This window comes from Notamacropus eugenii, chromosome 1, assembly GCF_028372415.1.
Source record: "Notamacropus eugenii isolate mMacEug1 chromosome 1, mMacEug1.pri_v2, whole genome shotgun sequence".
Classification (NCBI taxonomy): domain Eukaryota; kingdom Metazoa; phylum Chordata; class Mammalia; order Diprotodontia; family Macropodidae; genus Notamacropus; species Notamacropus eugenii.
In genome coordinates, this window is record NC_092872.1 from 642,875,002 (window position 1) to 642,902,135 (window position 27,134).

General features: G+C 38.8%; 1 protein-coding gene across 5 annotated transcripts; it reads left to right on the forward strand.

Moving 5' to 3' along the window:
- On the forward strand, positions 1 to 27,134 carry FAM161A (FAM161 centrosomal protein A). 5 transcript variants are annotated; one of them, XM_072635452.1, is made up of 7 exons: positions 1 to 227; positions 13,646 to 13,893; positions 15,668 to 16,852; positions 17,343 to 17,510; positions 19,703 to 19,802; positions 25,902 to 26,042; positions 26,701 to 26,805. In XM_072635452.1, exons 1-7 carry the CDS (start codon positions 81 to 83, stop codon positions 26,704 to 26,706), a joined length of 1,995 nt encoding a protein of 664 aa, XP_072491553.1. In that variant the 5' UTR covers positions 1 to 80; the 3' UTR covers positions 26,707 to 26,805. The 5 variants fall into 5 exon arrangements, 4 of the variants coding, with proteins under 4 accessions (XP_072491553.1, XP_072491552.1, XP_072491554.1 ...); XM_072635451.1 differs by having other exon boundaries at positions 3 to 227; positions 25,902 to 26,047; positions 26,701 to 27,134; XM_072635454.1 differs by lacking the exon at positions 1 to 227 and adding an exon at positions 13,260 to 13,353 and having other exon boundaries at positions 25,902 to 26,047; positions 26,701 to 27,134.

Genomic DNA, 27,134 nt, shown 5'->3' on the forward strand with positions numbered 1-27,134 from the left:
CCCTGCGAGGAGCCGCCCCCTGCCGGCCCAGAGTTCGCTCTGCCCCAACCTGGGCCGGCAAGCGCCGACGTCCGGGAGCCATGGCAGCTCCCCGGCGAGCTCCAGCGCTCGCCTCCTTCGGTTTCCAGGCCCCACTGCAGCCGCGCTCCAGGTCGCCACGCGTCGACTTCTACGAGCGGGAGCGCGCCGGCGGGACCCCGGAGGAAACGGCGGCGGAGGAGGGGGAGGTAGGGGGCCCCGGGTAGGGGCTGGGGCGGAGACCCTGCGCAGACCCCCGGCCCTGACCCTGGCCTTCGGCCGGACCGCGTCATCCTCCTTCCTTCTCCCGAAATGCTTCTCAGTGGGAGGAGGAAGGTGGCCTAAGGATCCCAGCATGCCATCTCCCGACTCCGTGCTTTTGCACTGCCTGTGCCCTCCCCCATGCCTAAACTGCTCTCCCTCTCCTTATCTTCGTCTTCTGGCTTTCTAAAAGTCTCAGCTCAAAGCTCGCCTTGGGCAAGAAGCCTTTCCTCTCTCTGAGATTACCCCTCCCCCCTCCCATTTATTTACGCCAGAGGTATCTTGTACAGATATAGTTGTTAATTCCCCCTTTAGGCTGGGGGCTCTTTGAGGGCAGGAGCTACTTTTGCCTTTATCTGTACCATCGATGTCTGATAAGTGTATATTGCCCCAGCATTGGAATGTGAGTACTTTGAAGGCAGGGACTCCTCTTTTAATCTCCGAGCTTTGCATAGTGCCTGGCATATAGTAAGCGCTTAATAAGTGCTTGTTGACTGACAAGCAGTACCTAACGGCTTTAAAAAACAATTCTTGTATATTTAGATGCAGTGCCTTGATTTTATTTTAGGGAGTACAAATTACTATTTTATTTGACTTCAGTACTTCTCTGATGTATTGGAACAATTGTTTCTGCTGCACCACTTTCATACTTGAGGTTTGATGTGCCCTCATAATTGAAAGCCTGTAGAAAAATAACAACTCTGACCATGCCTCTAGTCTGCTGTCTAATGAGAGTTATGTAAGTTAATGTATTATATGAGGCTTACTGATAGTAGGGTCTTATTTAGCAAAAAAAAAAAAATGCAGAGGAAGACAAGTTGGATATTGTATTGTGGAAAATACCAAGAGTTCAATCTAAAAAACAGATGGAAAAATGAACAAGGAATCATTGAATTAATTAGTGATATGTCATTTTCTTCTTCTCACACTTGTGTGCCTAAGATTTTGTTTTTGGTCAAAAAGATTACAGAATCGTAGATCTAGAATTGGGAAGGGATCTAGAGGTCCACAGATGGATGGATGAAAAAATGCTAAGTGTTAACTGTGAGCCAAGCCCTGTGCTAAGCCCTTCGGAGATGTGCAGAAAAGGCTAGACAGTCTCTGCTCTCAGGGATCTCCTACTCTAATTAGGGGAGATGATGTGATCGTGTTGAAAGTTCAGCTGCAGGGCAGATGGCAAAGACCAAATCCCTAAACGGATTTGAGGTGAGGGGCAGACAACAAGACCCAAGGGTTCCAAGGTTATGTGGTTAGGTCAGATGACAGACAGGATGTAGTAACAGGGTGGGTGGTAAGGCCTGCTGGACGTCTCCTTTCACTGGAAACGGTAGTTGGTGACCTCCATGTCACCCAAACCATTTGAGTAGGCCAGCAGCCTGTGTGCATCTTGGACCAATACATCAGGATGGCAGCAAGGGGATAAGCCCACCCTGGCCACCATGGGTTCTGGGGGGAAGGCAGCATTTGCCCCTTGCTTTCCCCCTCTATTTCAGAACCCATCTAGGAACTCATTTGGCAGAAAAATGTGGAGAGGCCCCCTGTTATTATGTTCCAGATGAAGAAATCGAAATTCATCGAGGTGAAAAGACTTGCCCAAGGTCCCACAGATAGTAATCACTGGAGGCAGGATTTGAACCCAAGTCTTCTCATTACAGAGCTAGGGCCTTTTCTGCTGCACTGTGCTTAGGTTTCAGTATCTTTATGTGTCCAGAACACCTATCTACTGGATGATGAATATACTTCCCTTTATTTCTTTCACATACACTACTGAACAGGTGTCCATCTAAAACTTCCAGCTAAAAGCCATCAGTCTACTTGTATAGATCTCCACTCACAGCTTAGAATGCATTCATGCCATATGTCTGAAGCTTCTCAGCTACCAAAAACCAAAAGTTTAGAAAATTTAAATCTGAAGGCAGTTAATAATAAATAGGTCTCACTTGAAGGTTTGGTCCTTATGACCCTATGAGGTATAGTTATTTCGGTTCAGTTTGCTTAATTTTAATCTAAGTTTTTTAGAATTTGCAATATACAAATTTAACTTAACTGAGTTAAGAGGGCACCACAAGTGGTTTAGGGACACAATGTGGTATAGAAGCAAAAACCCTGGGTAGGGGAGCCAGAAGACCTGAATTCAAATGCCATTTCTACCTCTAAGTAGCTGTGTGACCTTGGGTATTTCTTTTAAACTGTCTAGGCCTCTGTTTCCTCACTTGTATAGTGATGCTGGACTAGATGACCTCTCAGGTTATAGCCCTTCTAAAAACTAAAAGGGTGATATGGGGGCTTGGAGTAGACTGTAGCCAGCCAGTGGGTAGTGTATACCTGGAGAAGAAACACTAAAGAGAGTAGAGGAGTTAGCAGGGTGACAGCTGAATTCAGCAAACATGTTGACTATCACAGGAACATGGAACTAGTACTGAAATGATCCTCTGAGACTAACCCCACCATTTTACAGATGTAGAGAGTGGTCAGAAATCTGTTATTCCTACATGCCTACTATGTGCTAGACACAGTGCTGGGCACTGGGGATACAAAGACAAAACAGTCTGTCCCTAAGGAGCTTAAATACTATAGTAGGATACATATGTACACACTGAAAGAGATATATAATACATAGGAAGTACATACAGATATTTCCAAAAGAAACTTGGTTTGAGGGCAGGGCACTTGGGGCATGAAGGGACAGCCTGTGAATCCCTTTGGCAACTGTATGAAGGATGAGATTGGAGAGGGAAAAGACTTGAAACAGGAAGGCCAGAAGGCAATGAAATTGTGACCTAGGACAGCAGCAGTGTGAGTGGAGAGAAAAGGAGCAATGTGAGGGCTGCTTTGGAAAAATAATTGACTAACACCTATCAACAAATAGAAAGAGGCAGAGTAAGGACAAATCAAGATTGACTACAGGTTTCAAACCAGGGTAACAGAAAGGATGACCGTACCCTTAACAGAGCTAAGGAAATTAGGAAGAAAGGAGGGTCTACCTTCTCCCCCATCTCCAAGCTTTTGACGGAAATCAAGAAATAGGCAATTTCTGAGCAGCAGGTCTTTTACTCTACTCTAATTAACCGTTATTCCTATCGATCTCCAAAGCTGCTTCTCCCCTTTAAGCTCCCAAATCCACCCCTTCTGTTCTCAGTCAGTCAACAAGAGTGTAAGCACCTGCCATATGCTATGCTACACTCTGGGGTTGCAGAGATAAAATTCTTTACCCTCGAGGAGCTTACATGTCCATATAGGAGTATGTACAACACAAACAGAAAGTTCTTGATTGACCATTGAGAAGGAGCTCAGAAATCATGTAGTCCAGTCCGTACCTGAACTAGAATTCTTTCTGTAGCATCTCTAATGAGTGTTTAACAGCATCCATAGGAGCTCTTAACATGTTTTGGTCCCTGTATCCCTCCTTTTTCAGGAAACCTTTTACCTGCCTATTCAGTATTTAAGATCAGTAGACAGATAAGTAGAGAAAGCTTTTGGTAAGTGCTGCTGTGTGCCAGGTGCTACTCTAAGGGGTTAGAGGACCAAGAAGAGAAAACAAAGCAAAGCCACAGGGTTCCTGCTTTTCCAGGAGTTTCTATCCCAATAGGGGAAGACAAAACATGAAGGGGAGCTGGAAAGGAGGGAAGGGGAACAGACACTTATGGTGGAAAATTGTTTATTGTTTATCATGCATAGTCACATATGAAAAAAACTACTTAATTTAATTAGGATAATAGAGTTATTTACCAAATATCTGCTATCTGCTCTTGACAAGCAGTATACACACCCCAGATTGGGAACCCCTCTTCTATGTGAAGACCTTCAGTAAGGGGCAACTTACTACCTTTGAAGATAGCCCATTCCACTTTTGGGCAGCTCTAATTCTTAAGACTCCTGCCCCTCTTTTATGGCTTTATTGGAGAAGGGCAGTCCTTGAGAAGGCAGAGCTGCTCTCACTGCTTCAAGGGTCAACTGAACGAAAGAGTATTTTACATTCATGGCTCAACCCTTTGTCATCTAGCTTCTGTTGCCACCAACGTTAGTAATCATCCTCCTTGAAGAGTGGAAAGACTGCTGAATTTGGAGTCAGATGACCTGGGATCAAATTCCAACTCTGGCATTTACTCCCTGTTTGACTTTGGACAGGTCATTTAATCTCCCTGGGCCTCAGTTTCTTCATCTGTAAAATGAGAGGATTCGATTAGATGGCTTCATAGGTCCATTCTGGTTCTAAACACTACAATCCTATAAACTTTCTGAGGCATTTTATTAGAACACCAAAAGAGAATTGTATGTGAAACTGTGAATTTCTATTCCATGTTGCTTGATTTTTAAAAAGTATATAATAAATTCAACCCATTACTTTTAAAACTGTCCTGCTTGTGTTTCCTGCTGAACTTCTTTCTGTATTCCTTGGAACTTTTAAAAATATTTCAATGGTTCCTCCTTTCTCTCTCTTTGCCTTCTTTATTTTCTTTCTTTTCCTTTTCCATCAGTATTCCCCAACTGCATCTCAATTACAAACAGAAGGGAGGGAAACTTGTAGCAAATAAGCATAGTTGAACCAAAACAAATACGTACAATGATCATCCTGAAAAATTTATTTCTTCTTCCTCATCTTGAATCCATCACCTCCCTGTCAATAGTTAGGTAACATGCTTCATCATAAGTCATTTGGACATATGATTGGTTATTGCTTGAGTCTTTCTGAGCTCTTTGTCTTTACAGTGTTTTTGTCATTGTGTACATTGTTCTGGTTCTGTTCACTTACTTGCTTGTGATTATTCCCTCTTTAGAATTATCCTAACTAACACCCCATTCCTACCTATTTCCCTCTTGTATTTGATATATTTCTATACCAAACTCTATGTGTTTTCAGCCCTTCTTTGTCTATTTTAGATAGGAGTGAGGTTAATCTGATGCCGGCTCTCACTGCCCATTTTCTATGTTTATATACTCTTTCTTACACACCCCAGTTATCAGAAATAATAAGTTCCATTCCCTTTTTTCTTTCTACGCTAGTGTATCCCTTCTACCTCCCTTTACTTTCCCTTGCTAAAAGCCTTGAAAAAGAACTAATCCAACCTCCGAGACTTCTGTTTTTTGGTTTTTTTAGGTCCCTAAATACCCTTTGAAGATATTAAAGTTTTGAAGGGACACTTGTTTCTTCTCTACCTATTAGAATGTTAGTCCTTCATCATCTTATAAATGATGATGATCATCTTTCAGTTCCTCAAATAAAAATTTACCTTTCTAACTTTCTTTTGATTCTTGTGTTTGCATTTCAAAGTCCTTCTCAATTCTGGTCTTTTCATCAAGAATGCTTAAAAGCCTTCTACTCAATTAAAGGTCTATTTTCCCTCCTATAAGATTATTAACATCCCTTTAGGGTAAATTACTCTTGGCCCACCTATAGGTTCCTTAGGAGATGAAATGATTTGGTACTCTCGTCTCATTGAGGACTTGCCCTATTTGTTGTGAGCCATGTAGTCAGTGAAACAGAAGTAGATATTTTTCTGGAATTTTCTTGCTTTCTGCATTATCCAACAAATATTGGCAATTTGGACTCTGGTTCCTCTGCCTCTTTGAAAACTTATCTGCTCTTCTGGTAATTTTTGATTCACATATTACTGAAGCCTAGCTTGCGGAATCTTAAGCACCACCTTGCTAGCATGTGAAATAAGCACAATTATTTGGTAATTTGAACTTCTGTTAGTCTGTTTTAATTGTCAGGGAGTCCATACTTGGCTGAAGCTAAAGTAATTTTCCATATCTTTCCTCCAAAAGCTTTTATCTTATTTTTTATCTCATTCATTTCTTCAGGATAGTCATGTAATCCTTCTGGGAAATTGTTTTTTTTTTCTTTGAGTCTATGCTTATAATTATTTGTAGAATTACTCCCTCCTGCTAGATTGAATTTTTGTGCTATCTCAGGATCTGTTATAATGCTTTGCTAGTGATCTGTACCATGTTTACTCATCTTACCTTCCCTAGTTCCTAAATTGAGGCTTTATGCCAGATAACCATCTACATGTGCACTTTTGAGTGGGGTGATTAGGTGGGTGGGATGGGGTGCTTGGTCTCAACCTGGGTCTCCTGGATTCCTCCCCTAATTTCTTCCTGCTGGGGTTAGATCCTCTCCTTCTTACCAAACCATGGGATTCAGAGCACTAGATCTTCAGGTCCCTATATAGCATCTCAAGACAGAGTGTTAGGAACTGGCAACCTGTTGACCTGAAGTAGCTTGGTCTCCTAACTGCTGCAAAGAGTTCCTGCCACTTGCATTGATTTCTAGAGTCTCTGATGTGGGTTCTTGCCTCCACTGTGACTTTCTTGGGGCAGCCCTCTACTTAGGCTTCTTTAAAATTTAAAGTCTTTCAAACCAGATCTATCCAGGGCCATTGTCTGGTTGCTGGGAAGTCACTACCATGTTTGCCTGCCTAGGTGGCTTTACTTTTACCTTTCCTATTGCCTATGGGTTTCTGGCTGACTTTTGTGCTGTTTTAAGGTGGATGAAGTCTGTAGTGTAGTTTCTGTTAGGATTTCTTGATAATTATCTGGTCTGGTACTGTTTTATGTTTTTTGCTAGAGTATATATATATGTGTATGTATGGGAGCTAGGCTGCCTGCCTCAGCTCAGGCAGCTGTATGACTGTAAATCTCTGTACCCTCTTTGCCCCCTCCTTGATGTTTCTGCTCCAACCACCTCTTCTTGTATATTGTTTGTAGTAACTTTCTAATATCTACCAGCAATCTGTTCCTTCTCCAACCTGTACTCCAATCCACTGTCATAATAATCTTGGTAACACACCTTTAAGATAATGTTACTCTTTCCCTCTAGAACCTCTGGTGTACTCTCTTTGCCTGGCAAATAAAATGGGTTTTGTGGGAGCATGTTATTAATTTCCAACCAGGGCCTGTACAGTCTAGCCCTGACTTATTTGTCCAGTCTTATTTCATGTTACTCTCCTTTATGTATTTCCTCTTCCAGCTAAACTAGACTATTAGCCCTCATTCATTTTCTTCTTCTCCTTCCCCATTTCTGTACCTTTGCTCATACCCTTCTCTATGCCTGGAACAGATTCCATTGTACATCTAACTCCAGCGTCATCTTCCTCCTGAAGCCTTCCCTACTATTAACACCATAAAAAGGCTCTTTCCTCACATTTCTATAGCACATATCTGGCTCTCTTCTAATGAAGGTATTCATGCACTTATCTTTTCCCACGTTAGATTGTAAACTTGAGAGCACAGCTTGTGCATTACTCCTGTTAGTGACCCTTATGCTTAGCACTATGCCTTATGAGAATGGTGTCAAACTCTAGTAGAACCCATTAAACCGTACAATAGGATCCCTGTGGCTGCTTATTGACCTCAAAAGCCATATGTTAATATTATCTGTATATTTTTATTTATTTTGTTAAATATTTCCCATTTACATTTTATTCTGATTCTTAAGCCTTGGGTTTTATGCTTCTGTTACAGTAATAGCAGGTGCTTAATAAATGACTGTGGAGTTGAGGTGGACCCTGGACCTTAATTTTCTACATAATTGTGGAGAAATCATTTTCTGGGTCTCTTTATATTTAATTATCTATTATATTTATAAAATATAATAAACTCTTATACATTACTTTTCACAGGGATAACTAATAAAGATTAAGTACAGACTATTCCAGACATTATATAAAAAGGTTGTTTTGCCCAGAATTGTTTCACCCATCATAAGAAAAGCCCCCTTATCATACTTCCTTCCCCAACTACCCAAAATATAAAAAAGATAGTACCTTGAACTGTTTCTTCATGTCTAGAGGGATTGATGCCCTTGAGCATCATTTTCCTTACTGTTGATGTTATTTACTGTATGTGTATAAACATTCCTGTATTCTGATAATTTCTTAACTAAAACTAAATTTATAGTGGCCACTAGTAAAAGAAGAGTGATTCCAGTGTCACATTTGTTGCAAATTAGAAAATACTGAAATTTGGAGCTAAACACTCATAATCAAATAATATTTATGAAGCCAAGCTTGTTAAAGTCTTTATTTATGTTTTATTGTTTATATTTAATATTTACTATTATTGTAGAAAGTATGTGTAGCCTCAGGTTTTTGCTGCAAGACTTTTATAATCTAAATTTTGGAAGCCCCGGAATTAATTTCACATTTATAGGAAGGAACTAACAGTCCCTCCTAATGTCTAGTGAGTCAGAGACTTAGAGATAGAAGGAATCTCATCTTTCACAGAACCAGTGAACGGCACCAGATGAAATATGTGTTATGCATTATTTTAAATAGGCATATCTGACAGTACTTTGAAGTTCCCTTAAGGCAAAGTGGCATTCTGGTCACAAGGAGAATGATTCTGGCCTGTGATTCTGTGGGAGGGGAAAGTCTGCATTATAAGCCATATTTTATAATTTATAATAATGAAAATTAAATCATTTTAATGAAATTAAATACGAAAGCAATCTAAAGCGACAGTTTCAGTGGGCTCACTGTTGGGGTAACCACCTGATATTAGGTAGGTAGCCTGATTTAGTAGTTCAAAAACCTTTCCAAAGCAGGAGAGACACTTCTTATATATCCAGAATGTTTTCATTGTTTCCAGTGTTGCCTAGCAGAATCAAGCAAGGACATAATATATTTAAATTACTCCTTTCCCTCTATTTATAATTTCTAATTACTGATTAATAATCTGTGCTGAAAGGATTTATGTTTTAAATGGGTCAAACCAGTCCACTTAAGATTATTCCTCTAATGTGGAGGTTCTTAATCTGAGACCTGTGAACCTAAAAAAAAACAACTGTAATAACTATATTTGAGTGTGATTTCCTTTATTTTCCTATTTATTTTATTTTTTTAAAAAACCCACAACATTCTGAGAAGGGGTCCAGAGGCTTCCCCAGACAACCAAAGGAGTTAATGACCAAAAAAAAAGTTAAGAACTCCTGCTCATATCTATAGGCTATATTTAAAGCAACCAAAAAATAATTTTAAAACTAAGCAGAAATGGCCCTAATTTAAAGTCTTGGAAAAAAAAAGCCAAAAAACTTTTTTATTTCATGTGGTACTATGCAGTAAATTAGAATATATGGTATAGTTATTAGAATTTTTTTAAACATTAAGCCATCCACTTGTTATGCAAGGCAAAATATTGAAAGCTATACTTCTTTGTAAAGTTGGTTCTTATGTTAGTAATATTCATCTGAAGTTTCAAAACCAAATAGATATGACAGATAACTCAGGAAATAAGGAAAAAGATGAGTGGAGAACACTGAATGCAGGAGCTGTAGCCTATTAAGCTGTCAACTCAAAAAAAAAAAAAAAAGAAATAGACAAAATTCAGGACTTTGCTTCTGTTACTGTCTCTTAGACACATTTTACCAAGACAAAACAGCTTCTAAGTGAAGAGGCTGAAGAGACCAGAAATGAATTCAGCCAACAAACAACAATAGAGACTTAGTGGCCACAAGCAGCATTGAGTTAGGGCAGCTTCATTAGAGAAAAAGAACCTTTAGAAAGCTTGGAATGACATCTAGCTAAGCCTGATCAACCTAAGAGCATTGTAGATGAAACTAGAAGGGGGAGGTCAGCCAACAAGACTCCAAAAGGAATGAATTTATATTCTCCTCTTCTCTGTATCTTAGTTGTTTGTATATATATGCCTTTTTCTGCCCATCAGATTATAAACTCTTTAAAATCTGGGTTATGTCACAGATACCTTTGTGTATCCCAGGACTAAACAATGCTTTGTTCACACCACACACTTAATGTTTGTATTGACTGAGTGAATCAATTAATGAATAGAGGAACATTTGGAGTTTACCATCTAAATATCCAGTATGTTTATTTATATGACAAAATGGCAATAGCCCTTAAGGAATGTGAAGTCAGTAAGAATGAAATTGACCTAACAAAATGCATGTAGAAGAAATAACTGCTAAAGGTGACTCAACTTTAGGGATTGATTTTCAGGACATTGCAAAAAGGAAAAATTTTGGAGAATAGAAAAAAAATAACCAAATAGAATTAAATAGTTTGCGAAAGAAAGGTAACAAAAGATATAAACAACATATCTGATTTTTCATCCTTATAAAATCTTTATTAAGAAAGATAACAATGTACTGTATAAGATGCTGGCCTTGAAGTCAGAAAGCCTCAGTTGGATCTTGCCTCAGTTACTACTTGATCACAAACAATTTAAGCCTCAGATTCCTCATTTGTAAAATACAATACCTATTTCACAGGGTTATTAGGAAAATCCCCTATAAACTTTAAAGCACTATATAGGCAAGTTGGAGTTATTGTTATTATGCATGTATTTAGGTGTCTTGATGAAAAGAGAACAAGGTCACTTTTACAAATGATATTCTGCCACAGACTACATATGGTTACGTAACATCCATGTGGTGTGTGGAATTTCAGAGAGAGGAAGGGTGGTTTACAAGAGTAGCATGCTTAAACATTTTCAGGATGCTTCATATACATTGTCTCAGTTGATCCTTTCTGTTAACAGTCTTGAGAGTTAAGGATTATTATTCTTTTTATTTTACAGAAAAGAGGTTACCCAGGGTCATGTAACTTCTAAGCTTGAGGCAGAATTTTAAAAGTAATGGAGAGAAGATGACTGTTATTGTTTGTCCATTTTCAAAGAGGGCCATGACTTGCAAGTAAATTGCTTTTAATTGGGGGAGGGCTATATAAAGTCACCAGCCTCACTTTCTCCTCTAGAGCCATCTGGACCCTAGCTCTGGATGACTAGAGATGATCATCCTTCTGGAGGGCCATAACCAGATTGTATGTACCTCAGAAGAGAAAATGTTTTGAAAAATTCTGATTTCCTGAGGTATGGGACAATGGTAGATACACTGTCCCCATGAAACCCTCTTTCCATCCCCTGAGAGCTCTAGAGAGTGAATGTGGCTTGGGTCTTTGACCCAAACCATCCACATCCTGACTGCCCCATTTGTATGTTTCACAGAGGTCAGTCATATAAGATCAGGTACTGGCTGTCTGCTTAGGTTTCTCATGATCCATGGAAGACTTTCTTTTATAAAACTAGTGTATGAAGAGCTAGTGGATTTGTTTGTATAGCTTGGATTAAAATCAGTCCTCATCTCTTTTGTTTTTTGGGTTTTGGTTTTGGGGTGTTTTTTTTTTGAAGACTAAGTCTCCTTATTTCATCTAGGTGGAGGTGTAGGGGCTATTCATAGATTGATCCACTCTTGATTGCCACTGAAGTTTCACCTGCCACATTTCCAACCTCAACTGGTTTGCTCTCTCCTAAGACAACCTGATCACTTGCTGTTCCCAGGGGCTTACTGTAGTAGTGCCGGACAAAATACAGACACTTGATCAGCAATAATCCTCTTAAGCTCAGGAGTCCTGAACTCAAGAGATCCACCAGCCTTGCCCCTTGATAGCTGGGATTACAGATGTGTGCCATCTTGCCCAGTAAGCCTTCATTTCTAAGTCCCAATTTTTAAAATGCTAGTAGAGATAGAGTTGTGTCTTTTCTGGTGAGTTTATTCTAGAAAATTCACTTATGAGAGCTGTTTCATTCCAGTTCAGGACCCAGAATATTTTACAGTAGTCTACTACTATACCCTACTATAGGTACCAGGTAGTTTTGGAGTCTTCAGGCTTCTGGCTTGTCTTTGGAGTTCCTGCCCTAGGACCCACCCCAACTGATTGGTGATCAAACATGTTCAAACAAGTCTACTTAGCACACTCTATTTCCACCATTCTGAATGATGGATCATGCTTTAGTTTCTCATCCCGTTCAGCCATTTCATCGTACACCTGCCCACACACAAGCATGCATCATTCCTCACTTCATTTTCCGCCTTCTCAGAGCAAAATTCCCTTCCTTCATCATGCTATATGTATTGTCTTCCCTTAGAAGTGTTAGCCAAACCAACTAGGTGATCAGTAAAAAAAAAAAAATGAGCATTTATTCATGGTTGAGGAATTGCAGTTAGGGACAACAGGCTGCCTTTTCAGACTGGATATCCAGGGAAGGAGGGGAAAAAGGGGGGAATCCTTATAGGGTTTAGTTGTGGGAAATAGGAAGAAGTATAGCCAGAATACAGAGAACAACCAGCCTGCTGGAGGGAATATTGAAGTGTCCTTGCAATTATCTCTGTGTAGGAACAGGGGTAGCTAGAAACTGCTGAGGTATGTGGGGACATTCTCAGGGACATTAGAAACTGCAGGTCAGAGCAGAGATTCCTAGGAGATGACCTTGGCAGGGAAGGAAGATTAGAAACTGCTCATCAGAACAGGGGAGGGGCCTCGAGATTCCCAAGGGGTTTGACAGTAGAATAAAAGCTCCTTGAAGGCAGGAGGTCACTTTTTAAATATTTGAGCTTAGCAGAGAGCCTGGCCTATAGTAAGTGCTTAATAAATGCTTTTTCCACTCATTCATTCTGAAATTTAACTATGAATTTACATTCTTCAGTGAACTCAGGCTTGGGCAAGAAGGTAAAGGCTCCAAGTAGCCAATTTAGGAGCTTCTAGAATGTGACCTTTTCATTGCTTGCTGCTGTTTGTCCTTCATTCTGGAAGAGGACCCTGACATAAGCGAGGTGATGCCATGACATGCAAGTGAATTGGATTTAAGTGAGGTAGGGTTGTGCAAAGTCACCAGCTTCACTTTTTCCTCCACAGCCATTGGGGCCAGTGGCCAGATGTGGATCAGGATGACTGGAGATGGCCCCAGATGCAGTGGGGGACCTTGGTCTTTTCAAGCTAAGATTTTTAACAAGTCTCAGTTTGACTGAAGCAGTACCCATTCAGTGATTAAGGTGTAATAAAAAAATGAGGCAAAGAATGGCCTCTTTAAAAAAAAAAAATCAATCTGGGAAGGGAAAACCCTCAGAGTTTCTGGCCAAAACAAAAACAATTGCTATTTACATTCATTTTGAGCCAATCAGCACCCAGTGACCAAGTAGACCTTGGCCTGGGACCTGTTGTTGGCCAATCAGTGAGAGCCAGAGTGATTTGGAGTTAAGGCTGGTCTTTAAGAAAAAGAAGAAGAAAAAATTTTAGAGACTGAAATTTACATTCCATTTGGACAGTACACCAGCAGGTAAGGGTATGATACACTGTGTGGTTTCTCTGTCTCTTTTTCCCTCTCCCTTTCCCTTTCTTTCTCTCCTACTCTCTTCTGCCAGGTTTTGTGTTTTTTATGATGAAGTTGGTAAAATGTCAGGAAAAGCAGGCATGGCTTGCTTTTTTAGAAACTGTTATTTCTACAACACGGTGTACAGCATTTTGTCAGCATGAGCATCATTAGTTTTCCAGTTCTAGACATTTAAAACGTTTAAATTCCAGGAATTTCAAATTCCTACTTAAAAGAATAGAATTTTTTTTACTTCTAGGATGATTTTGATACTGACATTTCTATGGTGGATGAGCAAAGTCTTCATGAGAATAGGAGCTATGAGGACTTAGTGAGCACTCCTGAAATCTGTGACTCCAATCAAGAGTATTACAGGAAGCTTGAAGAGCTGAAAGCTGCTCACATGAAAACGATGGCAAAATTGGAGAAACTGTATCAAAATAAATTACATTTAAAGGGAGTGCAGCCAGACACCGTGAAGGAAGAAATGCCTGGCACATATTTTAGGTAAGTTTGTTTTTCACAATTCCCTCTACATTTTCTTGGGTGTAATCTCAGAAATGATTTGTTGTGCTGAACAAATAAATGGTTCAAAATAGTATAAGAATATTTTTCCATCACATGTGTACATGTTATATACACTTAATGATACAGTATAAATGTTTACTAGAAGATTTTGTTTGTTTTTTAACTCATATTCATCCAGTGACCATAGTCTTAGTCTTCTCTCCAGCCAGTAGTATGTAGAAATATTTGCATTTCTCTCCAATCTAGATCATCCTAATCATCTATGATAATATGTAATTTTAAAGGCCTTAAATAATATGTAAATTAACAGAAATGCATTCAGAGTATGATAGAAAGCTCCCTGGATTCTGAGTCTGGATTCTAGCTGTCTAACTGATATCCCTCAAGTATTCTCAAGTTCTAGTTCCAGCTCTACTGTGGAGAAGCTGGAGGGACAGTAGTGCCTGGTGAAAAGAATGCTCCCTGTGCTTGGAGTCACAAGACTTGGGGTTAATCCTGTCTGTTACACTAGGTATCAGTACAGAAGACCAAGATCTTTCTGACCCACTTACCACCAAGGTTGAATCATTTAATAGAAATAGTAGAGAAAAGATATGCAGGTACTCCAGTCCTGTCAGCCAGGGAGCTGGCCAAAGGTGCTTGAACTTAGAGTGTACAGCAGGTTTGTTCAGATTGGTGGCAAAGAGAGGTTGCTTACACCTTTTAGGTGTAAGGTCAGGACTGAGTAGCCCTTCCCGATCTGTTCCCTGTTATTGTCCACCCATCTTATAATCTCACAGAGGAATACTTGATTCATAATTTGCTTATGATTCCATGATATAGTGCCTTGAGTATAGGGAGCATTAAATAGCTGTTTGTTGAACTGAATTAAATGAGGATTTAAAATGGTAGCCCTGTGAAGGTAGTGTGATGAAATGGGGTTGACCTCATGCTTTGGGCAGCATCAGTGAGTCCTGATGACTTGTGGGCATTGTTCAGCCTCTATCATAATTGTATGCACTTGTACTAATTTCATATTAAGGACAAATTGAGTTACACATACACAAACACATATGCACATGCACATGCATGCACACACACACAGATTATACAAAATACATGCATGCACACTATATATAGAAACAGAGAGCAGTTAATTGTAGAACAGAATGGGCATGTATATAAGAGCATCTGTGGCTGTTTCTACAATATACCAGAGGAGAAAAAGCAAAGATAAGCCTTTCATCATTCCAAATGAAGACTTACTAATCATTTCTTTATCAGGCACCAGGAAATATATCCATAGTCCAAGTTTTAAGGTATGCTCTATAGACCACAGACTCTAGCTATTATGGCTGTGGGCAAGTCAGTTAAATAAGCATTTATTAAGCACCTACTATATGCTGGGAACTATATTAACACTGGAAAGTTGACAAAGCTCTTCGCCAGTCTGAGCCCTAATTTCTTCATTTGTAAAATAGGTACGACAGTTCTTAGCCTGCCTATTTCACAAGGACGTTGTGAGAAAAGGGCTTTGTAAATCTCTAAGTTGTGCAGAATGTGAATTTTCAACTGACTCACTTCAGCTCTGACCCTCAGTTTTCCTCATCTATAAGATGTGATTTTTGTGGTCTCTTCTAAGTCTGTCATAATTTCATCACCTCTCATACTGTTTTGGTCATTTTTTACCTACTGTACAGTGATCTTACAACATATAAATCTATTGTGGTTTCCTATATTTGGTCACAGTGTTAACACATTACTTTCTTCTTAGCTCAGTGTGGATCAGCTCCTCCTATCAACCTGCCATTTTGCAGAAATCATTTTCTGAGACTGATTTGAATCAACCTTCTTCCATTAGTGTATCAGATATGTCTGAAACTGGATTTTCCAATATAGAAAAAGAAAGCATGAATGAAGTAAAAATGATGACTTCTGTTAAAGAATACATTAAGAATATGTGGAATGATTTTTCTGTAAAGGACTATGCTTATACTCACTCTGACAGTTCAGATTCACCAGTAGTTGAAAAGCAAGAGAAGAAACCAAAGAAGTGGGTGCCAAAGATTACAGTGCCTAAGCCCTTTCAAATGACCATCCGAGAAGACAAGAAAAAAAAGGAGTGGCTCAAATCCCAGTCGGAGATGGAGATGGCGTTTAAACTGCTGAAAAAGCAAGAAGAAGAACTAGCTCGGAAAAAAAGGTTCCGAGCCAATCCCGTGCCTGAGTCTGTCTTCTTGCCCCTTTATCATGAAATACTGGAGAGGAATGAAGAGAGGAAGAAGACTGTGAAGGAGAGAAGCCAAAAGATCCTTCTGACCTCCCAAAAGCCATTCACATTTATTGCAAGGGAAGAGCAGAAGAAAGAAGCTCGGAAGATGCAGCTGGCTGATGTGCCAAAGTCTAAAAAGAAAAAGAATCAGTTTAAAGCCAGACCTGTGCCCAGATCCACCTACAGCTCAACACTCAGTGACAGAGTGAAGGAGGAGGAGTTCTTCAGAGAAATCAGGGTGCACCTAAGAGCACAGGAGCTCTTACAGAACTCGTCACTGCCCGGAAACATGCAGGCTCACCAGTCACTCTCCAAGAGGAAGCCAAAGCACCCAGAGCAGGGTGAGAAGACCAGGTACAGGAACAAGGTCAAATACCAGGTGCCTGACTTTGAAACCCTCCACACAAAGTTTCAGAAGCAGCTCTTGGAGCAGAAGAATCCCAGGCCCACCACAGTCTGTGAGCCGTTTGATCTCCTAACTTTGAGGATCCCCTCCAAAAAGGAGAAAATTTTGGAAGACATTCAAGCTGATGAAGAACGTTTAAAAGAAACACGTTGGCCCTATTTATCTCCTAGAGGAAAAGTACGGGCAAGGTGCTCAAAGACCGAGTATCCCCTTTGCGAATCAAGTGAATCAGAATCTCCCAGAGCTACCGTATCTTCAAGAAGGAGACAGCAAGCCATCAGGTAACTCAACACACCCATACTTTAGATGCAGAGTTCACTAATCGGTGATTGATGAATAACTACTAATATAGTCCAAGAGAAAATATTGCCCAAGGTTAACTGAAAGACATTATTCTCTGGATTAAATTGTATGTGGTAAAATTCTGTGGGCATCACAGGGTGGGCAGGTATGAATGGGCTGTGCTCTGCATTGGTAGGAGTGCCCACTGAGCCATTTGAGTATGGCAAAGTATTTTCCCCAAATAATGCATTTTCTGTCCCAGGGCTCTCCAGGGTGAAAAGAACTGTAATCAAATATCCTAATGCTCTCCTGTTTTTTAAAGTCTGTTCACTCACAAAAGGAACAGATGATTGAGTTACTTGGTTTACTTTATCTCAGTCTGCTAGAACTTGTTTTTCTCCTTTAGTTTATCCCATATAGATTCCTTTTTTAAAAAAACTATTCTCGTTGGCTTAAAATGAATTCAGCCTTAGTTTATTTTGCCCTCAGGAGATCCCTTGAGGAAAAGAAAACTTTAGAAGAGGACCGAAAACGGAGTCTAGCTATGCAGAGGCAAAGAATGAGAGAATTGCAAAAACTCCTGATGGCCCGAGCTCGGGCTATTGATACACACCAAAGTTTAGCTCAAATGTCTAAATCCAGAATGACAACGCTCAGGTATCATTTAAGGAATCTTGAAATTCTAGCTAAGCATTGTGATGACTAACAGAAATGTTTATGTCTGAAGAGCAAAATGTCTCCCCAGAACCAGGAGAGGAATGGAGCCTAATATTTTAAAAATAATATGATGTATATGAACTAAATAGTAATTTGTTTTAATCAATTGCAACATATATTCCTTTAAAGAAAATTAACTTTTAAAAAAAATTATTAATATTAGCATTAGGGGAATGATCCAATACTAAGTCACCTCAAGTACTTAGAAAAGTCCATGCAAAGTGGGTTAGGTTCTTTCAGGGCACCAAGGGTCAACAGGGTTGTTATTCTGAACATAGTTTACAATGTTTATCATTTAGGATGATAGGAGTTACATAGAGTTTATCGCTGGACCCACAAATTAGTTTCTCTCTCTTTTTTGAAGGAGAAGAGAAGGATCTAGACTTAGGTAGTATAGTATAGTGTAATGTAGTGTAGTATAGTGTAGTATAGCAGAGTATAATATAGTATAAGTAGCATAAGCAGCTCCCTAGGAAGAAATTCCCTCTATCAATGCAGATTGGCAACTGTTCTGCCACATAGAGTCTTTAAATTGTTGCCTATGTACACAGAGATCAAACAATATGTGGTGTGGTTGTAGGTATATGTAAATATTTAATATTTTTATATTTTATCTCTATGTAAATGTATATAAGTATACATAAAATGTATGCATATGCATGTATACATACATACATTCACACTTCTGATGTCCTATGTACCAGATGTCCCAAAAGGCTTAGTACAATTTTAAACTTTAGTAACTTCAGCTACACAAACTTAAAAAACAACAGTTGGAAAGTTAAGTGTTCTAAAATATAAAAATATTGGTTTGTTGAAATTCAACGTAACTACTATCTAGCATTCTATATCACTCTAGCCAGTTTTCAGACCTTGTAAAAACTTTCCTCAGCTGCTACTCAGTGACTAAAAGGATGACATTTGTAATTCTAACCTTAGGATCATGCAAAGAAGAAGGTTTTTGATGGATACATGACAGTTTTGATATGACCTCAAAGAAAATCTTTAATGGAGCTAGATCAGGTGTCTGAGCAAGAGGACCTCTTTGACCAGCCCACTGGTCTGAGAAAGAGTCATCTAGAAACTGTCACATATAGTTCCAGGGGGTCCAGTCTTGTTCAAATTAAAAATTTGTTATTCAAAACTTATAAAAGTAAGTAAATGTAAAAGAAATTTAATCAAAATTTCAAGAGATTATTTTTTGTAAGTTTGTAGCATTTGTACTTCTGAAGTTATTAAAGCTTAAAACTACACTGAGACCTTTAGGACATGTGTGTGTGTGTGTGTGTGTGTGTGTGTGTGTGTGTGTCTATCTAGACATATGTAGGTATGTATGCATATGTCTGTGTATATATACATATATGGAATTCTGTCACAAGAAATCTTAAACTCATTTATTTTCAGATTTGGGTACATGAGAGAAAGTATTCATTTCTCTAATCTAAGATTCATCCCTAAAGCTTGGTATATAAAAGATAGATATGAAGCAGTGTGGCATGGGAAATAGATAGCAGACCTTAACTGAGGAATGATTTGATTCAAGTTCCCATTCATGACCCTTCCTGGCTTTGTGATTCTGGGCAGTATACTTTCTTTAAAACTAGAACTTGCAAAACAGTAGCCAGTATGTATGAGGAGAAAGGAACTTTCCTCACTGGCAGCTCCCTACACCACTGAAATCAAAAGTCTATATGATCAATATATAAGATGTCCCAAAAGTCATAGGTGACTTGTATGGAGGTGTGTGTGTATATAGAAGTATAGTATGTGTGCATATATATCTGCCAGCTATTAAATTAATGGTTTGTACATTAATTAGTAAGGCATATAGTCACTTCTTTAGACCAGGTCCTGTTTACTAACTACCAATTAGCAACCAGTTACTAGCAACGAGTATATTCCCAATAAATAGATTGATTCTGCCAGTACATTTTCTATCTGACTTAGGCACCACAAAAAAAAAAAAAAAATACAACCTTGACTAGGGAAAGGGAATATGGTAAGCTATTTCATACATAAGGTTATTTTTAAAATTTGTCTTAGAAAAAGCTTATTATTCTGTGTATTTCTTATTTTGAGCATACCTTTTAAAAACTAAATTAATTTCTTCTTTTATATTACTTTAATGATAGAAAGAATGAGAAGGAAAGGATGAAAGAATACCTACAAGAACTAGAAGAAATAGAAAAGAGATTGAAGAAGAGACCATTACTGTTTGAAAGAGTTGCTCAGGTTGTGTGGATTGGCATTTAGTTCTCTAGTTTTTTTTCCTCTTATCTTTTCAACTCCCAACTTTCCCTTTTTAAAAATGAAGTGATTCTCTAAGAAGTGTTTATGACAAATGCATCAAATTAACCAAATAATTTTGCTTAAACATCTGACAGATATGTCTATAGAATGTGAAGTTTATTTCTATATTAAATATTCTTGATTTTTTTCATAGAAGCATTTTAGTCACTGACTAAAAATAGTTGTTATTTGCATTTTTAAGAACTGACTTAATTACATCTTACGGTTTAATGGTGAAAAGATTTTTAGAAGTTTCATAAGCAAAAAACAAAACAAAAATAAGAATCATCAGTGTGGTATCATAGTACCACATTTCATGATATCAATTAAAATAATTTAAGTTGTAAGAACATTTTTTTCAAAACTGTACTCTTCAAATGACATCTTCATAACACACACACACACACACACACACACACACACACACACAATCCTGTTGTAGCCTGAGACTAAGTACTTTTCACAGACCACAATCTCTTTTAAATCATCTTCTCACCTGCCCCCAAAAGGGGATATGTATGAGTGGTTTGGATTTAAACAAATAGCTCCCACCCAAAAGGGAAGAAGTACTACAGCAACATATGTTTTAAGCCATAAACCGTAGAGAATTAGGATCATAAACTCAAAGATTTGGGGCTGGAAGAGCTCAAGCCTCCCAGTGACTGTGTCTACCTAGAGATGTGGCCACCTAAGCTTAGTAATACTATAATATATGTCTTCCAGAGACAACCAGTTGGGTCTTATTGAAGAGGGGTGTGTTTACTGGTCACAGTCTACTCCTAAATCCTCATTGGATCATAGTGCCATAATATCTTTTTAAAAGATGCAAATGAAGGTTTTATATGCTAGTTTGAGCATATTGTCATATATTACATTTTATGTCACACCTCTAGGCATGGATTTTTATATCAGTTTTAGATTCAGGCAAACAGAATCCATGTTTTAAATTGTGTGTTTGCAGCATAAAGTAATTTTATCATTATGTGATTAATATGACAAGCATAGTTGTAAGAACAGGATAATAAAGTAAAAACGAATCACTCTGGAGACAGAATTATACAGTTCTCTGGTCTGTGTTGATCAGATTAACTAGATTATGACTTTCTCTTCTCTATAGTCATGCTTCCACTTCATGACTGATGAACTCTAGTGTTAGTAAGCAGTTACACATTCTATGAATTCTCATTCCTTAAATGTTTCTGAGTCTAAAGTCTGGGGAAATATTTTATAAATAAGGGGAGGAACAAGAAATAAATGTTTATTTTAAAATGTGGAAGATAAATATACAAAATTAAAGTTTAAAAGAAAATTTTACCTGTTAGAGAACCTGGATTATTTTTATTCTTTCTGATCTTCTGTCCACTTAATTTTATGAAATCTCTTTTTTTAAGTTCTACCATAGCAAAAGAACACTTCATTTTCAAGTTCAGGCACTGATTACAGATAACTTTTTATTTTAATTTGCTATTTTTTGTTATTTCTCAGGAAAAACATCTGTTCATTATCAACTAAAATATAGTTCCTTAAACTTTGAATATTATTATTAGCATCTAGCTATGAACAATGGGAAGGGATGAAGAGGAAATTTGTGAGCCAATTGCTAAAATCGTTGAAGAAGAGGGGAATATCCTGGACGGAAATAGATTATAGGGATAAGGATGGGGAGAAGATGGTAAAAATCAGATGTCATAGTCTTAGAATATAGTGCAATGCCTGGTTCATAGTAGATATTTAATAAATGCTTATTAACTGGCTTAAAAGAGGAGAAGCTGACTGATGATGTGAAAGACAAGGTAAAGAGGCAGAAGTGGCAGAAACAACATAGAACAAGAAATTTACAGGCAACTCCCTGTAGTGGGAAAAGGAATGGTTATTGGTAAGAGTGAATGGAGATACAGTGGTCTCAGGAAAGTGAGGTCAGTGGTAGAGGAAACAGAAGTGAATTTATTATTAGTATATCCTGTATTACCACCTGAGTGGAAAGAGGAAAACGAGGAAAACAGGTGAGAAGTTGGAAAATAGATCACAATTCTGGCATGATAGAGTCATGATTGATCAGCAGTGGAGGAATTCGGTAATTCACTTCCACAGACATCTGTTGCAGTTCTCTCTTTGCCAGAAGCCTAGCAGTTAATATCTTCTTGCCTTAGTGATAATTTCAGCCTTTAAAAATTGGAGAAAAGAAAAAGAGGAAATTCTTATTCTCACGAATATGGAAGAGTTGGTTTCTGTGATGGAAATGATAGGAACCACAGAAGGAAGTGGCCTTCTCTCCTAGAGAAGAATGGAAAAGGAAAGTAAGTCAGAATATATTCTGGCATACTCCCTAGTGTTTATGAAAGCACATATCAAAGAGTGCAAAGGAAAGAGAAGTCAGATCCCATGGATCAAAATACTCCAGAGAAAGTCAGCCCAGGAAGGATGGGAGGTGCTCAGGCATGTTTGAAGGTCCAAAGGCAAAAATTCCAGTGAGAGAAGAGAAAAGGGGAATTGGTTTGATGTGATTGGTAAGCAAAGCAAATCCATAGAGAATTTACCCATGATCTTAGACTTGAAAAGAAATGTACAGAAAATGGAAGCAAGGTCATATTAAAAGTTGACTTAAGGCACATGGACCAGTCCTGTAAAAGTACCATCAATAATGCTAAAGCTCAGAAGTATCTGAATTTGACAGTGGGGGAAACTAAGGACAACAGAAAGGGGGTTTTTCAGTTATATTGAGAGAAATAGGAGAATCAAAGAAGAAATCAGACCTATGCTTTGGATGGAGGGGACAGTAGAGCCTGAGAACAGGAGACAGCTGCTCAGTACTGCTTCTGTTTCTGTTTTCGCTGCAAGGGAAAATAAGCTTTGCAGTGGGAAAAACAAAAAGTAATAGGGAGTTGGTACCCAAGATAAGTTAAGAGCTAATAAGATCTACCTAACTGCCTTTGATGAATTCAAGTTACTTGGCTAAGGTCTTGATAAAAGTGGTTTATGTGATTGCTGAGCCATTGTCAGTGGTATTGGAAAGGTCATGGAATGTGGAAGAGGTGCCGTAAGAACAGAGAAAGGCAAATGAAGTCCTGATTTTCAAAAAAAAAAAAGGGATGAGAACAGAGTCTGTAAACAATGGATTTTACTTCAGTGCCTGGGAATATTCTAGAACAGTTCCCTGAAGAGATGATTAAGGAACGTCTGTAAAGAGGAGTGATCACTAAAAGCCAGCCTGGCTTCATCAGGAACGGGTCAAGCTAGACTGGCCTCGTTTCCTTTTCTGACATGATTCATAAACAAGTAGGTGAGGTACACGCTGTACACACAGTTTACCTAGATTTTTAGCACAGTTTTAGAAAAAAATCTCCTTCTTGTGGAGAAGATAGATATGGCCATTAGACAGTAATGTAATGAGATGTTTGATGTCAGCCTAGAGGGTCCAAGAGATTGTATGCTTGGCCCTACATAACATTTTTATCAGGGACCTATGTACAGGCATTTATTGTGTGATCACATCTTTAAATGACTGAAAGCTGGCTAGAAAAAGAGATAGCTAACAGATTAGATGACAAAGTCAGGATCCAAAAGGACCTTGATAACCTGAAAAAATAGCTCTCAGACTTTTGTCTTGGGACCCCTTTTCTTTCTTTTTTTCTTGGAGAAGAGAGATGAGGAAATGACTTGCCCAAGGTCACACACATAGTAAGTGTCAAGTGTGTGAGGCAGAATTTGAACTGAGGTCCTCCTGACTCCAGGGCCAGTGCTCTATTCACTGCACCACAAGCTGCCCCTATTTTCTTAAAAATTATTGAGGACTCCTCAAAGAGCATTTATCCGAGTTATATCTAGCCACGTTTCCTATATTAAAAATAGAATTCTTATTATTATCATGAAAATAGTTTTGATCTCAGGAGTTCCTGGACCACACTTTCAGAACTGTTGGGCTAACCTAATAAGATACAATTGAGTGAGGATAAATGTAAAGAAAATCAGCTTGACAAGTACAGGATGGGAGAGGCATGGTTAGACCCGAGGGTTTTAGTGGACTTCTCTGTATAGGAGTGAGCAGTGTGATCTGACAGCCAGAAAAACTGACGAGATCTTGTGCTGCATGAGCGGGGAGGTGACAGTCTCCCAATGCTCTGCCTTGGCCAGACTTCATCGGGGTATTGTGTTCAGTTTGGGGCACCACAGATTGAGGACAGCAATAACTTGGAGAACATCTAGAGGACACGGAACCTTGAGTCCATGGCATGTGTTTAACCTGGAGAAGACAAGTCTCATTGGGGACATGATAACTGTCCTTAACTATTTATAGAAGGGGCTTCACATGGAGGAGTGGAGAGTGAGAGGTGAAAGCTGCAGAGGTCTGTTGCCTTGATCTTAGTAAAACTTCTTTTATTGGAAGGGGCGCATCTGGAGGGGATAGTCTCTACCCCCCAAACCCCACCCCAGGGTGCTTCAGGCTGAGGCTTGTGAGGGGTGTGAGAGTGAGGGATTCCTTCTGTTTCTGGGTTGGACAAGCGGGCCTCAGTGGCCCTTTCCATTGCACAGATTCTGTGAAGCAGAGCAGGTTCAGAGGGAGATTTGAGGATCATGCTAGCCATAAGTGAGGGGTGTGGAAAGTTGGAGCTGTCCAGGGGATGTTGACCATGATGGAGAACCTCAAAATCATGTCATATAAGAATCATTTGAAGGAATTGAAGGTGGTTAGCCCTGGGAGAGGGAAGATGTAAGGGAAATGTGGAAGACATTACATTTGTTCAGCTTGGCCAAAAGGGAATAACTCAGCACAGAGGTTGCAGGAGGAAATGTGAGAGATCAGAATTTATGAATGAAAAAATGGTGTATTGACTAAAGTTATCTATTTTTAACCCGGGGGGAGGGGGGAAGGGGAATGGCATGTAGGTTAAGAGGAGGATCCTTCTGATGCTTCTCTTTTCTGAAGAGATACTGGACTTTTAGTTTATGGTCACTCACCATTCTAAGGGGTCCTTGAACATGAGAAATGTAAGAGAGGCTATTATTCAACTAGCTGGGACTGCTAGGCTTTCAGTCATTATAGGAGGGCTTCAGATTCCCTTCCCAGGGGGGTTATTTGACACTGTGTGTTCTAGCTTCACTCCATTCCCAGGATAGCTTGAGAGGTCAACTCCAGGTGGTTAGGCTGCCCTGCCCCTCCCTTCCTCTTGCAGCAACCTTTGAGACAGTTCTGGTTATTTAGGAAACCTTTGTTTACACAAGGAATTGGCTTAGACTGGCTCTTCCTGAAATATAGGGAAGATGTTTTCATTTGACCAGGCCAGTGTTAGGGTATTCAGGGTTTCGTGCCCACCTCTACGAAATTAAAATGTCCAGTGATCTCCAAGTCTTTCAAAGCCACAGCACTAAAGTGGTACACATTGGAAAGTAGCTCAAAGCTAGACTAGCCTTAGATTCTTAGCTGTATGACTCTGGGATAGTTTCTCCATGCTTCAGTTTTTTATCTATAAAATGAGGGCGCCGATTCCCAAAGGGAGAGTTACAGGCCCTTTGAGCTCTAAATCTACAACTGTGACTCCCATTCAGCCCAGGGATTCCTCAACCCTATGCCCCCAAAATCCTTGGAGACTTCAAAACTTACCCAGGGTTCACCAAGATTAATTCCACAGTCACCACAGCTGACACTGCAGAACATTAGAAACTTCTGCTGGTACATGGAAATGGCATGTTACATGTGTTAATTGTGTGTTGTGTATCTCTACAAACCATCAACTAAGGGAGGGGCTTGGATCTAAAGATTGAGTTCTTTATAAGTTATGAAAGACAGTTTTTCCAAAGATGACTGCAGTAATTGTTAGCTTGTTTACTAGCCTTGGCCTCTGGTCATATACATGGTAGTAATTGCAGTAATTACAGTAAAAAAAAAAGGTCCCCATAGAGCTATGGTAGGTACCAGTGGAATTTATTTTCAAAGGAGCTTCTAACCACCTTTCTGATAAGTAATAGTGCATTACTAAGGAAGTTTGCTTTCTTAAGATAGACGTTTCTTGTTACCTAATTAACAAAGTTTTTTTTTTCTTTTAGAAAAATGCAAGAATATCAGCAGAAAAGCATTATTCTAACACCTTAAGAGGATTAGGACTTTGTGATGAGTTTGTTTCAAAGAAAGGCCAAAATGCAGAGTATTTGACGGACCAAGAGATTGAACACTACTCTGAAGATGAAGTAAGGTAACACACGTAAAAGTTCTTAATGGTTAACACTTAAAGAGGTCCTATTTATTCAAATTTTAAACCTTTCTGTTTTTCATGTAACATTTTAGGGTTTACAAAGCACTTTACCTACACCATACGTCATTTGTTCCTCACAAATATCTTGTGAGGCATTTGGTGTCATTATCCCCACTTTTGAGGAAACTAAAGCACAGAGGGGTTAATTCAGTAAGTGACTTGCTTAGAGTGCCACAGCTCTTAAGTCTTTAATGTGGAGTTTGGACCAAGGTCTTCCTAACACCAAAAGCCTCTGTGTCCACTGTGGGACAGAGCAAAATAACTTGTTTCCAACTCCTAGAAAATGTAACGATAGCGTAAATAAGGCACTTTTATTTGTGTTTTTTTAAAACATGGTGCTTTTTAAAAGTAAACCCTTAATAATGAATAACAAAATCATTGACATAGAACTTTTCTAACATCAAAATGTAATTTTTCCAGCAGTCAATATGTCTACAAAATTTTCTGGTAATGTGTCAACATTATGAATTTGAGGAAAACATAGAATTACATAACAGGAGAATATGCATGAGGATTTCTTTACCTTGTAATTTTTTCTTTGGATGATTAGCATTTGAGAGTCTTTTTATTTTATTTATTTTTCCCCATGTTAGCCTTGATGAAGATAAGCTAGGAGAACACTGGGGAGAAAATGATCAGGATGACTCTGTGAATCAAGATGGTCTCAATCAAGACGATAAAAATCATGAAGATAGTTAAGAAGAAAACTCCACATCGTTGGAGAGGAAAGTGGGAGCAAAAAAAGCTTTTTAAAAGTACCATATTTCTATTGATTAAGCGAGCAACTGACTTGTGTTAAGTATGTCCTTGGAGGCACATTTTTATCTTTTTTTTAATCCAAAGTCATTGCACATAGATGCTCTGTAAGTAAATCATGTACGTGCCTGTATCAAAAAAATGTAAAGAAATTTTTAAAAAATTAAGTGTTAATATGCAATTATGTTTTCAGCATTGTTTTTCCTTTGCACACATCATTGATTATATATGAATAGGCATTTTAGTTCAAATAAAAGAATTCTTAAAAGCA